We start from the raw sequence: 18,654 nt of genomic DNA, 5'->3' as shown, positions 1-18,654 counted from the left end.
AGCCACACGTGCAGCCTCCAAGATCGGGACAAGGGTGCCACAGAGTGCCCCGTCTCTGAGAGAGTACGGTCTCAGAGGAATAGGCCAAGGAGGTGCTGTCACGAGGAGCATGAGTTCGGAGAACCACGTCTTGGTGGGCCAGTAGGGGGCTACCAGCAAGACCTGCTCCTCGTCCTCCTTGATCTTGCACAACACCCGTGCAAGGAGGCTCACTGGGGGAACGCACACTTGCGTGGGCCCCGTGGCCAGCTGTGCGCCAGCGCATCCGAGCCGAGAGAGCCGCGGGTCAGAGAATAAACTGGGCGCAGTGGGACGAGTCCCGAGAGGCGAACAGGTCTATCTGTGCCTCCCCGAACTGGTCCCAAATCAGCTGGACCGACTGGGGATGGAGTCGCCATTCGCCGGAGATGGAACGGGCCCGGGACAGCTCGACGGCTGCCCGGTTCCGGTCTCCAGGAATGTAGCTGCACGAAGGGACCTCAGGTGCTTCTGACTCCATATCAAGAGGTGGCGGGCGAGCTGCGACAACCGGCGCGAGCGTAGACCCCCCCTCGTGGTAGATGTACGCTACTGCCGTAGTGTTGTCTGAGCGGACAAGCACATGCTGGCCCTTGAGCACGCTCGGAAGCGGTGCCGGGCGAGCCGTGCTGCCAACAGCTCGAGGCAATTGATGTGCATGAGGCGCTGGGCTCCTGTCCAGGAACCGGCGGCTGCATGCCCATTGCACATGGCACCCCAACCCGTGGTAGACGCATCCGTGGAGACAACGAGATGCCTGGAAACTCGCTGAATAGGGACCCTGTCCGTAAAAAGCTGAGGTTCGACCACGGGAAGAAGGTTCGGCGGCACGTCGGAGTCACTGGAACTCGGAGCGAGCCGCGATGCCATGCCCACCTCAGGACTCGATCGCGAAGCCACAGCTGAAGCGGTCTCATATGAAGCAAACCGAGCGGCGTACCGCGGATGCCATATGCCCCAGGAGCCTCTGAAATAGTTTCAGTGGAACCGCACTCTTGCCCTCGAACTGTCGAAGACAAGCCAGCAGTGAGTGCGCGCGCTCGTCGTGAGCTGCGCGGACATGGCGACCGAGTCTATCTCCATGCCGAGAAAAGAGATCCTCTGCACGGGGCAAAGTTTGCTCTTTTCCCGGTTGACCCGAAGGCCCAGACGGGCTTGGTGCCGTAGCACCAGGTCTCTGTGTTCGCAACCCCGAGCTCGAGAGTGTGCTAGTATCAGCCAGTCGTCGAGATAGTTCAGGGTGCGAACCCCGTGTTCGCGAAGGGGAACAAGGGCTGCCTCGACGATCTTCGTGAAGACGCGAGGGGACAGAGCTAACCCGACTGGGAGAACGGCGTACTGGTATGCCTGGCCCTCGAAGGCAAACCGAAGAAACGGTCTGTGTCGAGGGAGAATGGAGACATGGAAGTACGCGTCCTTCAGGTCGATCGCTGCAAACCAATCCTGATACCGAACACATTCGAAAATGCGTTTGGCCGTGAGCATTTTGAACGGTAGTCGATGGAGAGAACGGTTCAAAATGCGCAGGTCCAGGATCGGTCGTAACCCACCGGTCTTTTTTGGGGACAATGAAGTAGGGGCTGTAAGCCCGGACCTCACCTCGGCTGGAGGGACCGTCTCGATTGCACCCTTCGCCAGCAGGGTCGCAATCTCCGCTCTCAAGACTGGGGCATTGCCACCAAACATCGTGGAGCGAACTCCCCTGAAGCGGGGAAGAGACCGTGCGAACTGAATGGCGTAGCCGAATCTGATCGTTCTGATGACCCAGTGGGATACCCGGGAAGCGCTAGCTAGGCTTCCAGGAAGTGAGCCAACGGGGTCATGCGAACCACAGACGTCCCCCCGGAGGGGCAGCGAGGCGGGTCGACCGGCATGCGTGCAGGAGTTACCCCGTCCGGATGCACCGTCGAAACCCGCTCCCCGACAGAAGAGACCAGGGAAGGCAGAGCGTTCCACGGGGGTCTGTTCTGCCGGGGGTCTGGCGACAGAGGGGGAAGGGATTGGCGTAGCCCGGGGACGACACACGCACCCTTCCGCGCCCTCCGAGACAGAGAGGAATGAACGGGGCGACGCAAAGGACGTCGTGCGCGCTCATGCCAGTCTGTGTGCTCCATGACAGTGTCAGCTTTTCCTCAACCAGCTCAGGGAGCTAGCTAGAACAAAAGATTCTCCACCGGCCCTCCACCGGGGAAGGAGGGGCCCTGCCACCGCCTCCTGAGAAAAACCATGACACTATCACTGAGCGGCCCGCCTCAGGAACATCGCTTCGCCTGGCGTTTAGCGGGGCACACGGCCTGAGGGGGGGGGGGGGACGCTTACCTGTGGCCTCCTCCGCGACGCGAACCGGCTGAAGGCTGCTGCTGGGGCCGCGTGGGAGGGAAGGGAGCCGCAGGGGGGCGTCCTTGGCGGCGAGCTGGCGGAGGCGTCCGAGCCGACGGCTGATTGGAGGCAGCAGCTGGCCGTTGGGGCAGAGAAACCGCCTTCGTCTGCTCCTAGGCGGTCGAGAAGTGCTGGGCAAAGTCCTGGACCGCACCGCCGAACATATGATGCTCCTGGACCACAGCGGTGGGCATCACCTGACCAAGGGAGCGAGCGACCGCCTCCGTGACCCGTTTAAGGACAAGGTAGGCGGCAGGCTCGCAGCTCGCTTGGTCCGTCACCTCCTCGTGCACATTCCTGAGCAGCTAGCTTTGTAGGTGCTCATCACATGCAGGGCGGAGGCTGCCTGTCCCGCCGCTCTACAGAATCGCGCCGCCATAGACGACGAGAACCCATAGGCTTTGGAGGGGCATCTGAGAGCAACCGCCGGTTGACCGGGGGAGCCCCAGCGTACCCACAGACAGCCGCATCGCCGAGGGGAGGAAGGGCGGGGAACTAAAGCACGCCTTTTTTTTTTTTTTAATTATTTATTTATTTATTTTTTTAGTGCGTGTCAGTTCCGCATGCAACTCGGGGAAAAAAGGAAATTGGGGTTGGCCGTGGCCGTAAGGCGGCAGCGTTACCCAAAAACCAATTATTCAGCCGCGAGAGATCGGGATGGGGCGGAGTTCCACCCCCACCCGATGCTCACGGACGCCCGAGATAGCACGGCCCTCATCGCGGGATCAGACACGGCGGCGCTGACGCTCCCGAGGGAGGCAACGCGGCCGCATCCTCACTTCCCGAGGAGTCAAGCCCGCCTAGTGATGCTGTGATCGACATCGCATCATCATCTGGAGCGCTGCCCGAAGCAGCCGGTGCCACCAAAGAAGCAACCGACTGAATCGAACTAACGCTCGCTGGCTCTCGCACTGAGGCGGGAGGTGTGGCCCGAGGAATCGTCGGGGCTTTGTCCCACACCATCACCGTAAAATCACCAGGTCCCCGGGTCGACGGGCCCCCTATGGAGGAAACCGATCGAGCGGGGGGGACCGGGACTCTCACTCAAGTGAGATCATTGAGTCTCGACCTCAGTGTAGAGATGGTCATGTTCTCACAGAAGGAACATGAGTCATCCACGAACGCTGCTGCTGCATGCTGAAATGCCCAGGCATACAGAGCAGCGATCGTGACCATCAGATGACGACAGAAATCAACCACACCCAGAAGAACACGGGCGAACCGTCTTTAAAAAGACGTGCGCGTGCAGCTCTTTCAATGAGAGGAGGAAATTCACTCTTTCAGCGCTGAAGCGACCAGGGAGAAGCGCAAAGTCTGGCAGACCACTGCTCAGATCGCAGGCGATGCAGAATCTCGCTGGGTACCGCCGTCACACCAACACTGAAGAGGACGCTCGTCTCGAAGAGTCTTGAACAGTGCTTTCAGGAGTGAAGAGGTTCTCTTGGCTCCGAAGCGAAAACATACTGCGGTTGCGTTCACTTCCTCCTTTTATACTCACGGAGTAGGGCGGAGTACGCTATGCAAATTTCCGCAGCCCCAAGGCATTGCATGCCATTGGCTCGTGTTTAAATACTCGAAGAGGATTGGCTTTCTATGCGAAACCCCCCAATCTCCGTCACTTCTGACGTAACTCGAAGTGACTACGAAAGGGAACTCATGTAACCATTCCAATAACTCCGAAGCTGTTCAGTTCAGCTAAAAATATGGTCGGAAAAATCTGTAGTGAGGTCTGGAAATTTGAGTCTGGAAAAGTATGGAATTTTGAAATGGAAATTGTGCAGGACAGCTCAGAGTACAAATAACAAACTAATACTTGACTTTGTAATGGGCTTTATGCCCAGCTGCACTACTTCCTGAACTTCAGCCAGCTCATTGTTTCCTGTCTGCAATTATTGGCCAAATTGATTAATCCAGGTGTGCCTGACCTCAGTTGTCATGGCAACAATAATCAGACACACCTGAATTAATCAATTTGGCCAATAATGGCAGACAGGAAACAAGAAGCTGGCTGAAGTTCAGGAAGTAGTGCAGTTGGGCATAAAGCCAATTGATGATGTTCAGCCATTTTCATTGGTTGAGCAGCCTTTGTTTAAACAACTTGTGGAGGGACTCAGTGGAGGAAAAACTGTGATGTGCAGAAAGAGAAGTTTGCAGTAATGAAAAATAGCTTGACAGAAACACTTGTGAATGTATCTAATGTCTGAACAACAGTAGACTTGTGGACTGCACATAACAGGAGTTTCTTAGGCATGACATGCCACTGGATTGAAGAAGACACTCTGGAGAGAAGGTCTGCTGCATTGGCCTGTGCACGAATTAAAGGGCGGCACACTTTTGATGTCCTTGCCGCAAAAATGACTGAAATACATGCAGAGTACAAGCTACAACACAAAGTGAGGGCCACTATCACCGATAATGGCAGTAACTTTGTAAAAGCTTTTCGAGAATTTCAAACACCTGAGGACGTAGCTGCAGATGACCTGGGTGATGAAATACGATTTCTAGACATGGATGCAGTTCTTGAAATGCAGGGAGATGAAGAGCATTTTTTTCTTCCTCCTCATCAAAGGTGTGCTGCACACACCTCAAATCTGATTGCCACTAATGAGGTGGATAAAGCAGCATCAAATGGCCCTTTTCGGAAAGTTTACCGAAGTGCAATGGGAAAATGTGCTTCTATATGGAACAAGGCACAACGGTCAACAGTAAGTGCAGAAGCTGTGCAAGAAATTGCGAACATGAGAGTTACTGTTCCATGTGTTACTAGATGGAATTCAGAGTATGATACCATTTCCAAACTGACTGGTCTCAGAGAGGATCAGCTGACTGACATCTGTGGAAAGCTTGGAGTTACCAAACTGCACCCACATGAGGTGACTTTTCTGAGAGAGTATGTTGAAGTGTTACAACCCCTTTCCCATTCCATTGATCTACTACAGGGCGAGAAAAGATGCTACCTTGGATTTCTCATTCCAACAATCCTAAGCCTCAAATCAAAACTTTCTGACAAACTGCCACATGTGTCTTACACGGCTAACATCATCACTGCAGTTCTCGAAGCACTTGACATTCGCTTTGACGCCATAGTAGTCATGAGGCAAAAATGGCAACAACCACAATGCCGAAATTTCGCTTGTGTCGGCTTTCTCCAGAGAAGAGAGAAGATGTGAAAAAAGCACTGGTTGAGGAGGCAACATCTTTGGAATCCACTGCTTCTTCTGCAGCTGAGATGAGCATTAGCCCTGAGAGTGATGAATCAGATGAGGAGTTTTTTGCATTTGAAAAGACAAAAAGTGTGGGTAAAGGCACAGAGGAAGAGATTCGGAGATTCCTTGATGATCCTGAAAAAAACATGAAATGTCTAAATTCTTATCCCTTGGTCAAGCAGCTCTTCATGAAGTTCAATACCACATTGCCTTTTAGTGCTCCCGTTGAACGTTTATTTAGTTATGGGGGAAATGTACTTACATCAGAATGTACTTACAGCAGAATGTCCGATGACCACATGGAACAAGTCCTCCTCCTTCGTTACAACAGAAGATTTTGCCCAAACTGAATGAACATTTTGAATGCACATTCAAATGCTGCCAAAAGACTAGCTGCAATATTTAACAGGATTAAACTTTGCAGTAATTTTGAATCCTATATACTTGTTTGATGTTGAGTAAAAATTCTAGTTTTATATTTGCAAAGACAATTTTAAACATAAATGTAACTTACTCTTGTTTTCTTAGATTATATCTTGTGTATTATATTTGCTTGAGATAAAAAATTGTATTCTCTATTTTCTTGTTGAAGAATCATTTTCCATTGTCTAAAAATATTTATTATATTGCTTGAAAAAAAATTGAATATCTATTCTCTATTTTCCTGTTGAACAAATCCATTGTCTAAAAACTATTTATTATATTTGCTTGAAAAAAAAAATCATTTTTATTCTCTATTTTCCTGTTGAAGAAACATTTCCATTGTTTAAAAAATATTTATTATATTTGCTTGGAGAAATGAATTTGTATTCTCTATTTTCCTGTTGAAGAAACATTTCCATTTTATTTTTTCCTTGTACATGTCAAGTTAAAAATAAAACAAAATATTCTGTAATACTATACTGTAGCCACTAGATGTCTGTATAGTCATTTAACATAAATATTAAATCAGGGCCGTGAACTTCTTAATAAATAAAAGTTTAAAAATAATATCGGTCATTGAAGTAATCCAAAAGTAATCAGTTACATTACTTTCATATTGTGGTACTTGGATTATGTTACTGAATACTTTTTTTATGAAGTAATTTGTAACTGTAAATGAATACATTTTTAAAGTAACCCTCCCAAGCCTGCTGCTTCTCTCCCAAGACCCCATGTTTCCTCCTGGATTCTCCCCGATTCTCCTGTGATCCTTCCCTGTGTTTCCCGGTTTGCACATCCTATCTGCATCCAAGCATATCTCTGCCAGATATCATCACACCATCATTCCTCTACATATCATATCCTGCATATGTCCGTTTCGTCTGATGCTCACCTGCCATTCTACTATTGACTCTGTGCACGAGAAAAATGCTAACTCCCGGCTTGAGGGCGGATGTTGGGTACTTCGGTTCCGGTTGCCGTTGTTTACATCAGTGGACCGGCTATCTAAAGCTTAGCTATCTAAATATATTTGTCTAAAACTATGTTCGTTTGTTCATTGTCAAGTCAATCAACACAGTTTTCACACATATTTGGGTGGAGCCAGGCGCTGCTGCATTGTGAAAAGTAAACGATATTTAAATCTGCTTTTTGTCACCGCACCCAAGCAGTCGCTTTACCGAGTGGAGCGTTGCGTATCCATGACAACTAGAAGGAAGTTTTTAGGCTACTAATTATTTATTATATTATACCCTTTAACCAGGAGAAGCCCCTGGGGTTAGAACCTATTTTGCAAGGGAGACCTTTTTGGAAATGACACACTGGTGAAGACGACAGACTGTGACATCACTCCCCCCTCCCGGTAGGCGTGGCCTCACGCCGTAACATCAATGGGGAGGGGGGGGTGGGCGCCCTGGAGGCTGTGGAGGGCGTGGTCAGGAGGGAGAAGCCCCCCCCCAGGGCGGAGCAGGATGAGGGCGAGGCCAGGGCGGTGCAGGCTGAGGGCGTGGCCAGGGCGGATCAGGCTGAGGGCGTGGCCAGGGCGGTGCAGGCTGAGGGCGTCCCCAGGGCGGAGCAGGCTGAGGGCGTCCCCAGAGCGGAGCAGGCTGAAGGGCGTCCCCAGGGCGGAGCAGGCTGAGGGCGTCCCCAGGGCGGAGCAGGCTGAGGGCGAGACCAGGGCGGAGCAGGCTGAGGGCGAGACCAGGGCGGAGCAGGCTGAGGGCGAGACCAGGGCGGAGCAGGCTGAGGGCGAGACCAGGGCGGAGCAGATGGAGGGAGGACCCCTGGTGGAGCCGAAGGAGACGGGGCTGACAACACCAGGGGGCCGACTGACAGGTGCGGAGCAGATGGGAGAGGAGACCAGGGTGAAGCTGAGGGACAGACGACATTGGGTGCTGAGGAGGGACCGAGGGACCATGGGGACACCGCAGGCTCTGGTGACTGAAGTGACGACACGGGCACAGAGGGACACGGTGAGGTCAGAGGGCGTGAGGGCTGACGGGTGACTGGAGGGGATGAGGAGTCCGACAGAACCGGGGGGGTGACATGACAGGGCGAAGCCAAGGGAAGGAAGTCCAAAGGTGAAGGGAGGATGACGAGGGAGCGCAGGGAATCCGGAGGGTCGAAGGAGCCTGGCCGAGGTGGTGGACTGAGGGGCCAAGGAGGAGCTGAGGGAGGTAGGAGCCACTGGGACCGGGGGCCGAGGAAGTGTCCATGTGGAGGAGTTGGGAGGCGAAAACCGGGGATCCCACGACCAGGCTGGGTCAGGGGAGCTGGCAGACGGAAGGGCTGACGGCTGCGTGACGGGAGGAGGTGGGAGAGGGAGGCTGGGTGGGATCCTGGTCTCGGGCTCTGGCTGGACGGTCTCGGGCTCTGGCTGGACGGGCTCTGGCTGGACGGTCTCGGGCTCTGGCTGGACGGTCTCTGGCGCTGGCTGGACGGTCTCGGGCGCTGGCTGGACGGTCTCTGGCGCGGGCTGGCCGGTCTCTGGCGCGGGCTGGACGGTCTCGGGTGCGGGCTGGACGGGACCAGCGAAGAAGAGAGCTCGGGCTCTGAGAGGCTGGACGGAACCAGCGGAGAGGGGATGATGGCAGGTGTGGTGATGATGGTGGGTGTGTGTGGTTGAGGTTGCACCAACGGTGAAGGCTGACCCACTCAACCACAACACATGGTCCAGGTATTCGGCGAAGGTTCCTGGAAACGCTGCTGCTGGGGCTTGCTGGTACAGATGATCGTCCAAACCCAGCCAAAAGACTGACTTTAGGACGTCATCTGACCAACTTACCCCAGCGGAGAGCTCCAGGAACCTGCCGACATACTCCTCAGATGAGCGTCCGTCTTGGAATACGTTGAGGGTGGTGAGAGCCGTGGTTAGGAGAAGCCCCATGCTGTCACTGTCAATGGTCGGTCAATCTGTCACGGGTGTGGGTGCAGGCAGAAGAACAGGCTGAGTCCAAGAAGCTCCAATACACAGATTTACTAATAACTAAATTCAAATACAGGCAGGAAGACAGGGTAACACCAGGTAACATTAAACATTGACCGACAAACACAGACTGAAGGAGGGAGAACTAAATATACAGAGGAATCAGGACTAAATGAGGTGAACACAGGTGGAAATGATAATGACATGACGAGGAACAGGTGGCTGATTGGGGAGTGAGTCCGGGAGAGGAACAAAAGGATCCGGGGAAGTGTGGTGCAGATGACGGGACACACTGGTGAAGACGACAGACTGTGACACAAACATGCTCATGTTCTAATTATAATCATATAGTCTTTGTATGCTAACTATGAAAGTTGGGGTGAAAGTTGTACAGCTAATACAAAAATAAATAAAACACCTCAAGTTTAATAGCAGATAATTCATTTATTTCGCTATTTAATAAGCGATTAAAGTAAGAGATTAAATAGTGCTAAATTCTGTTGTTTTTTAAATCAAGCGGAGCGCTCTTTTTTGCTGCTATCAGTTGCATGGTCTTTTGCGGCTCGCGCACCGTCTTCATTTGGACGCGCGCTTCATTCTATCACCGTTGCAGAGACTATTGTGTACAGGCCGCCGGATGGTGTTGCTAAGAACTTGCAAAGTATAATTATCAGACCGCTCCTTGCGGCCTCGAAACACTACCGGCCCACTGGGGAAAGTCCTGAATCTCCGGACTGCCACTGCGCTACTGACCGCCCAGATAGCAAACTGACATTGAATCAACGTGGAAATATGACATAGAAACAACTTTGATCTGACATTGTTTTGCTCATCGAATTAACGTTGAACCAACGTCAGACGCGTCATTCTTTTAAAACTAACGGAAAATCAACTTGAAATCAACGCGTTGTTTCAACGTTATGAAAGCAAACCAATTTTCGATTTTCATTTAGCTTTGAAGAATGCCGCGTCTGACGTTGGTTCAACGTTAATTCGATGAGCAAAATCAACGTTGTTTCAATGTCATGAGAGACGTCGTTTCCACGTTGATTCAATGTCAGTTTGCTGTCTGGGCGGCGGCCACATCATCATTTAAATTATTTAAACCCGGCTCTTTTTTAAAAAGTGGGTCATTGTGACTGACGTTCTCAACTTTATATATTACTTTCTCCCGCCCGCAACATTTGTTTCGTCCGACTCCTGCCCACAAAAAGCCTCCTGTAGCCTACCTCCAAATACTTTCAAGTTAGCCTGTGTCGCCACCATACACAACAGCATAATTCCTCCTGATAATTGTTATTAAGGCATTAACACACAAACCATTGTTACAACATAAAAGCAAGCAGCTCCTGCGTGCATGGTTTGGCATGACTGTGCGCTCCCTTAATAATTCCTAAAAAGCTGACAGTTCATCGCGATCTCACACATCTGTCATTATCAATTAAGCTTTCATATAGGCCTACACTTTGTTAGTTATAATTAGTGGATTTGCCAACATAAAGAATTCAGCACTGAACAAAAGGTCCGTTTTGAGCGGTGAGGGAAGTCTATCGTAAATTCTTCTGATTCGCACTCAAAAAAAAAAACACAATAATTGAGAATTTTTTTCCCACAAGCCATTTCAAGTAAATAGGTACAAGTCTGAAGTCTCGCCCTGTCAAGTCAAGTCAAGTCACAAGGAGCAATGTTCAATGTTTTCAATGTTCAATGTTGACAGCTATGGACTGGATACAGTAAAAGTTTAATATTTCAACTTGCTCTACTGATTATGTCACATTTATCGTTGCTCTGATTGGTTGTAGCGCTATCCAATTGCGTGCAGAGAGAATTTGAAAGACAACAGTTTTTCCTGCCAGATTGAGCAAATCACAAATCCAGATGATTGGAACCAAATACTGAGGAGGACTTTTACTTTTTTTACACCTCTGACAAAAATTGGCACCCTGCTACTGGTGCTCCCAAAAATCAATTTATTAAAATATACAACATTTCGAAGACCTGAAGGTCTTCATTAGTCAAAAAAAAGTTGAAATGTTGTATATTTTAATGATTTTTGGGAGCAGCAGTGAAAGTGTGCCGATTTTTAAAAAAATTATTTAGTGAAGTGCTTATATCTGATTGTGAACCTGCCTAAGGTTTCTGAATGTGCACATATTATTATCTTGTGTCAGATTTCATCACAGATTTTGATAACACACTGAATAGATACTATTACAAAAATAATGGATTTTATGTTACATAAGTTCGGTCATGTACGTTTTTTAATGTGGCATCTGTCAGTGTAATTATTTCAGCAACAAGGGTGTTTTGAAACTGTATATTGCATTTTTTTGCTATTAAATTAACTGATTGTTAAAAGAACTAAATACATATTGTGTTTCAGTGATTAAAATAGGTTCTAATTACATATTGCAATAATCTTGTGCTTGAAACAATTATTATGTGGACTGAAAATAAAAGCATGGGATCAGGTTTTGAAACAATTACTAGCTGTGTTTGGTTTTTTGGTTACAATTTGGATTTTTGTACATGTGTTTTGAAAATGCACGCCTTACTTGTGAAAATAGTACAAAAGGTAATAAATAAAATATGTATTCATCAGCCTATACCACTGTATCAAGGTGAAACAAGATATTAAATGATAAAAATTAGGGTACATCACATACATACTGTACATACAACTGAAATAATGTAAAGAACAAAGTAAAATAAAACCTTCCCCTTCTTACCCTCCTCCATCACACTGTTTAAGTTTGAGGAATTTGCAGCAGGCGTTTTACCATCTGCACTGTACCGCATTGAGTCTACATGAGAAAGAAAAGAGAAATCTACTAGAATTTTCAGTGTTTGGAAAAGGATAGGATAGGATAGGATATGATAGGATTAGCCTTTATTGTCTCCTAATGGAGAAATTCATCTTTGGCCTTCGGGACACAGATGTAACACAGTATACATTATACATAACACATAACACACAAAACATGAATTACATAAATACAAATTATATTAATGTTAAAAATTAATGTCACACCCGACATGATTAACCTAATTAATGTCACACTTAAATTCTAACCCACACACCCTAGTTGATCGTTCAGTATTTTAATAGAGAGCGGTACAAATGAAAATTTAAACCTATTTAATCTGCAGTTTGGTAACCTGTACCTTCTGCCTGAGGGCATCATCTCATACTCACTGCATAGGACATGATTCGGATCGTTAATGATTTTAAAACTATGTTTCTTTACCGCCGCCACAAAAAGCTCATTAAGAGTAGTCGATTGCACTTGCCCGATTATTTTCCTTGCCCTTTTAATCAATGTTTGGAGTGATGATTTTAATTTAACTGACAGGTTACCAAACCAAACTACCATACCATATCGAACAATAGACTCAATAGCTGCCTTTAAAACAGTAGCATAATATCCTTGTCAACTCCATGCACTCTTAATCTTCTTAGAAAGTGAAAACGCTGACATATTTTTGAGGAAACATATTCCACTTGATGAGACCATTGTAACGCTTTATCTAATTGAATTCCTAAATATTTATACGATGTTACTTGTTCAATCGGAACTCCTTCAATTAGAATAGGGCTTAGGTCACCTATAGACCTAGGGTCAAAAATCATTTCCTTGGTTTTATTAATATTAAGGAACAAGTTATGCTTATTGCACCACTTCACCATCTCCTCTATCTCCTTTGTATACATACCAATATCTGAATTTTTGTAAAGTAAACTAAGGATGGCCGTATCATCTGAAAATTTAAAAATAAAATTATTCCTCTCATCATTATTTCTGCACTCATTTGTATATAATATAAAAAGTAAGGGCGAACTTACACAGCCTTGCGGGGCACCTGTACTTATGTTAATCATATCAGGAAAAGCTATACTTTTAAATGTAATGCATTACAATATTGCTTTACTTCATAAAAAAGTAACTAAAAAAAGTAACGTTAACTAAATTAACGTGTTAGTGTAACAGGTACATGAAGTTTCCTGTTTCCTGAATACAAATGTTTATAAGAATTTACCTAACCTACCAAGGACACAGGTATTTTTATAACCGGGACTTTTTTTTTATGCGGTTCGGCCGTTCGTCCACATGGAAACGTAGTGTCAGTACACTGAAACCAAACATTTCTGAAAACCCCTGCCAGGGTGAGGATTTTCAGAAACGCCGGTTACAGTGTTGTCGTGTAGACAGTAAAACCATGTTTTTTGCCTTGCGACGTCAGAGCGTGCGCCCGCGCTCTGCCGTTATCAGCCTACCGGAACCTGTAATAACTTTTGCTAGGCTTCTGATTGGCCAACATGGCTTTATGGTTAGGGTTATATCGCCGCCTGCTTGTGTGGCATGCTCTTGACATTGCCTGATAATGTGTTTTTGCGTTTTCATGTGGAAAGGATCTTTTTTTAAAATGCAGGAGGAAAAACGTCTCTGGTTACGTATGTAACCCTAGTTCCCTGAAGGGAACGAGACGCTGCGTGTAAACGCCGTGGGAACGCCTCTGCGTGACGAGTCATGAAGCACGTATGAAATCTGTCCAATGGCGAGACGGAACGTCATAGGCGGGGTGACGTATCGACCAGGAAACTATAAAGCATCCCCGAAACACAAGCGCAACAGCTTCTGATAGGACTGAAGCAAGCGCTCACGGGCATGCTGGGAGTATGGCATAGACACGCAGCGTCTCGTTCCCTTCAGGGAACTAGGGTTACATACGTAACCAGAGACGTTCCCATTCAGGGAACTTCGAGCTGCGTGTAAACGCCGTGGGAACGCTAATACCAACGCCGCCATGCGAGCAGGTGTCCGTTGTATGAAATCAGGCACATATTTAGACGAAAGCACCTGCGCCCCTGGAGCGGAGCTACCATACCCCTGGTTGAGTGAGCCCAGACAGCCAAAGGAGAAGGCTGACCGGCGGACTCATATGCAAATGAGATGGCCTCGACCACTCACTTACTCAACCTCTGCTCAGATGCGGGACAACCTTTCTTCGGAGGTCCAAAACAAACAGATAACTGTTCAGGCTTTCTCCACAGGGCAGCTCTGTGGACATAAGCATCTAGAGCCCTCAGAGGGCAGAGCAGATTAGTTTCTCTTGGTCTGACCTCACAATACCACGAAGAAAAAGAATTACCAATGGGTATCTCCCGTGAAAAGCTCCACTCAAAGGGACGTGGTAAGCAGATAGGCCACCACATACACCTTTAGTGTGGAGTGGGATAACCCTGTGGAGAAATGCTCCAAAGGAATTCCAGCACCGCCACACTGGGCAGTTAACTGGGTCCAACTGGTGTTCTCCCCACCAAGAGGTGAAACATTGCCACCTCAAGGCATATAATCTCCTCGTGGACGGAGCTCTGGATTGGAGGATGGTCTCCACGACCTCAGTCGAGAGACCCGATTCTATGAGCTGGGCCCCCTCAGAGGCCAAGCCACAACCTCCATAGATCTGGGCGGGGGTGAAGTATCGACCCGCATCCATACTCGGGCCGGCCAACGCGGGGCTACTAACAGTAGAAAGACCCCGACTCGGTGAACCCTCTCCAGAACTCCTGGGAGCAGAGCAATCGGGGGAAATGCGTACAGGGGTGACCTCGGCCACTCCTGTACCATCGCATCCAACCCCAGAGGGGCTGGTGGATACAGAGAAACCACAGCATGCAGTGTCTCAGTCCCTGGATTCAAATAGGCCTACCTCGGTATGACCGAAATGACTCCATAGGAGCTCCACCACCTCGGGGTGGAGTCTCCACTCCCCGGGCCTCGGCCCCTGCCTCGACAGGATGTCTGCTCCCCGATTTAAATATCCTGGGATATAAAATCGCCAAAGAAGAAGCTTCCCCTGGGCCCACAGAAGGATCTGGCGCTAGCCTGAATAATGGACATGAGCGCAGACCCCCTTGATGGTCTATAAAAAGACCCCCGATGTGCTGTCTGACCGGACAAGAACATGGTGACCCCTCAGGTCTGGGAGAAAGTCCACAGACCCCGGGCTGAGCGACCACTCATGATCGCCCCCAGCCCGTGAGGGAGGCGTATATCGTTAGCTTCTTTGGAACAATGAAGTAACGGCTGTAATACCCCAACTCTCTGTCGGGGGGAAGAACTCGTTCTATCGCCCCCTTCAGTAACAGAGCTTTCACCTCTTGTTCCATGACCAGAGCCTGCTCGGGGATACCACTGTAGGCAAAATCCCCCGAAAACGAGGCGGACGTGACCTGAACTGGATCGCGTACCCGCGTTCGATAGTCTGCAGGACCCATCGAGATATATTTGGAAGACTTTCCCATTCTGCCAGAAATTCCACTAAGGGTACCAGTCTCTCGAGACTGGCCTCTGGAGTAATTATAGAGACAGAAACAGTGCCCTGTGACCGCGCACAGGCAGGGTTTAACGACTGTTCTGTATCGCTCCTCGGAGCAAACGAGCTTCCCTCGGGAAACCACTCGCTAGGACCGTCTGCGCCCACCCTCACAGGCAGGTTCAGCAGAACGGGTCCCTGCAGACCCCCCTGGTGGTTTATGTAAGAGACCACAGACATGTTGTCTGACCGGACAAGAACATGATGATCTCTGAGGTCTGGGAGAAAGTGTTTCAGAGCCTGAAACGCCGCCATCATCTCTAGACAATTTATATGCCATCGGAGATGATGGTCTTGCCACAACCCGCGGGCCGAGCGACCACTCATGATCGCTCCCCAGCCCGTGAGAGAGGCATCCGTCGTCACCGTTACCCGGTGACACGGGGCTCCCAGCGCAGGTCCCAGGGACAGGAACCAAGGTTCTTTCCACATAGCCAGGGCACGGAGACCACGTCGCGTGACCTTGATCTTGCGGAGCGGCTTTCCCCTCGGGGAGAACCCCTTGGTCTTGAGCCACCACTGTAGTGGTCTCATGTACAGCAGGCCGCACGGTAACACGTTGGATGCTGCTGCCATCAGACCCAGAATTCTCTGGAATTCCTTTACAGTGAGTGACTGGCCTAGCTTCACTTGCTTGACAGTCGAGATAATCGAGGCTATACAAGCCGGCGACAGACGTGCCTGCATCGTCGTCGAATCCCATACCACGCCTAGAAAAGTGGTCCGCTGAACTGGCGAAAGCACACTCTTCTTAGCGTTGAGTCTCAACCCCAACCTTCTGATATGGGCGAGGACGGCATCTCGATGCCGAATCGCCTGATGCTCCGATTGAGCCAGAATCAACCAATCGTCGATGTAATTTAAAATGCGAATGCCCTGGAGACGCAGCGGGCCAAGGCCGCGTCCATGCATTTCGTGAAGGTTCGAGGAGATAACGCTAGGCCGAATGGAAGGACCCGATATTGGTACGCTTCGCCCCAAAAAGCGAACCTCAGGAACTTCCGATGTTGCGGAAGGATGGAGATATGGAAGTACGCGTCTTTTTTTAGGTCTATCGTGACAAACCAGTCCTCGGACCTGATCTGTGACACGATCTGCTTGAGAGTCAGCATTTAGAACTTGAGCTTCCCTACTGACCGATTTAAGAGGCGCAGGTCTAAAATCGGACGCAGCCGCCCATCCTTCTTTGGAACAATGAAGTACCGGCTGTAATACCCCAGCTCTCTGTCGGGAGGAAGAACTCGTTCTATCGCCCCCTTCAGTAGCAGAGCTTTCACTTCTTGTTCCATAACCAGAGCCTGCTCGGGGGTCACCACTGTGGGCAAAACCCCCCGGAAACGAGGTGGACGCGACCTGAACTGGATCGCGTACCCGCGTTCGATAGTCTGCAGGACCCAACGAGATATATTTGGAAGACTTCCCCATTCTACCAGAAATTCTACTAAGGGTACCAGTCTCTCGAGACTGGCCTCTGGAGTAGTTTTTAAAAACAGAAACAGCGCCCTGTGACCGCGCACAGGCAGGGTTTAACGACCGTTCTGTATCGCTCCTCGGAGCAAACGAGCGTCCCTCGGGAAATCGCTCGCTGGGACCGTCTGCACCCCCCATTACAGGCAGGGTTGGCAGAACGAACCCCTGAGGGCACCGAGAGAGAGCGGGCGCCGGATTCAGCGGCGAACACCTCTGTCTCACGGTGGGGACCACCCTCAGTAGCCTGACACCAGTGGCGTCAGGACTTCTTCGACGAAGCCTTCCTGGCGACAATAACCGTCCTCAGATCGGTTCTATCCCGGGAAGACCTCGCCTGAGAACGCCGCGTCTCAGCCCAGTTTTGCTGGGGAGGAGCCCGAGACGCGACGCTCTCTCGACGGGCGGGGCTGCTCTCGCCCAGCAGCCCCCGAAGGATGAGTACGGAGGGGGAGACATTTCTGGAGCGCCGCTGCCTGTTTTTTTCCCGGTCGACAGCGGCGCATCCAGGAGAAACGCTTTATCTTTCTCCTTCATATTAGCCAGATTTAGCCACAGATGCCTCTCCGTGGCCACCAGGGCTGCCATAGAGCGGCCGACTGATCTGGCCGTCTCCTTGGTGGCACGGAGAGAAATATCTGCCGCCTGACGCAGTATCTCATTAATCACGTCAGTGCCGACGACCTCCCCCTCACTCATATCTCCTAGACCCAGCAATATTAGCATACATAGAGGTCTGGTGTGTCAAAATTCTAGCTGACACTGGTTTGTTCCACGATCTACACACCTCGGTGTGTAGATCGGGGAAGAAGGGCAAACACCGGCATGGAGGTAGTGAGTGTGATATTAAAAATCTCTCATCCATTTTACTCTCTCGACTCTTGTTTCTCAACTGGCCATTCAATGGTTAATTTTTCCACAGCCCGAGTCAAAAACCTCCATTTTTTTTTTTCCTTTTATTTTTACTACATTCGCGGGAGACTGGGATGGCAAACGAGCTTCCCTCGCTCTCCACTGAGTCCATAGACTCTGCATCCACACTTTCAACATCCAGCTCCTCAGAACTGGATAATTGAAGTGATGGCGCCTCAGCCCGGGCAGGAAAAACCGCAACGCGGACTCCCGCAGCGAGAACTGAGGCACTGGATCTACCAGGTAAGGGCAGAGAAAGGGCGGGGCCCGTCTCAATCCCCGCTGATAGATCCATCTGCGATCCCCACGACGCAAGCCTTCGCTGTGCCTCGGCAGCAGCGGGACCCGAGCCGCGGGGAGCGCGCACCGAACCACTCTCCTCGAAGAGTGCCCGGCTGGAGCGAAGTGTCTTCATGGGCAGACACTCACAGTGCACAGCCGGCCCCCTCGAGAGCCGACTGAGCATGCTGCACTCCCAAGCAAACAACACACAGATCGTGTGTATCCCCACCCGTGATGAAGCGAGGGCAGGGATGAACACACTTTCTGCTGTTGTTTGCTCGCCATATCAATATATATAAATATACAATATTAGACAGACAGACAAAATTCATACACAGAGCGCTTGTGAAGACTCAGAAGCTGTTGCGCTTGTGTTTCGGGGATGCTTTATAGTTTCCTGGTCGATACGTCACCCCGCCTATGACGTTCCGTCTCGCCATTGGACAGATTTCATACGTGCTTCATGACTCGTCACGCAGAGGCGTTCCCACGGCGTTTACACGCAGCTCGAAGTTCCCTGAATGGGAACTCTGGTTTAAAAAATACCTGTGTCCATGTGCACAATAATAATAATAATAATAATAATAATAATTTGTTACATTTATATAGTGCTTTTTCTGGGACCTCAATGTGCTTCACATATGGAAGGGGGGAATCTCCTCAACT

General features: G+C 49.7%; 1 protein-coding gene across 2 annotated transcripts in view; it reads right to left on the bottom strand.

The window, feature by feature from the left end:
- Positions 1 to 18,654, bottom strand: part of LOC120464725 (T-cell differentiation antigen CD6) — a 110,522-nt gene that overhangs the window by 33,172 nt on the left and 58,696 nt on the right. Inside the window, exon 10 of one of the 2 annotated variants that reach the window (XM_039654228.2) lies at positions 11,679 to 11,753. The exons of the other annotated variant lie outside the window; for it this stretch is intronic. Within the exon in view, the coding sequence (XP_039510162.1) occupies positions 11,679 to 11,753 (75 nt within the window). The remainder of the gene's footprint in view (positions 1 to 11,678; positions 11,754 to 18,654) is intronic. 2 annotated transcript variants of the gene reach the window in all.

Source organism: Pimephales promelas, chromosome 18 (genome assembly GCF_988280905.1).
Source record: "Pimephales promelas chromosome 18, fPimPro1.hap1.1, whole genome shotgun sequence".
Lineage (NCBI taxonomy): Eukaryota > Metazoa > Chordata > Actinopteri > Cypriniformes > Leuciscidae > Pimephales > Pimephales promelas.
The sequence above is the reverse complement of the archived record's forward strand: the minus strand, read 5'-3'. Positions and strand labels throughout refer to the sequence as shown.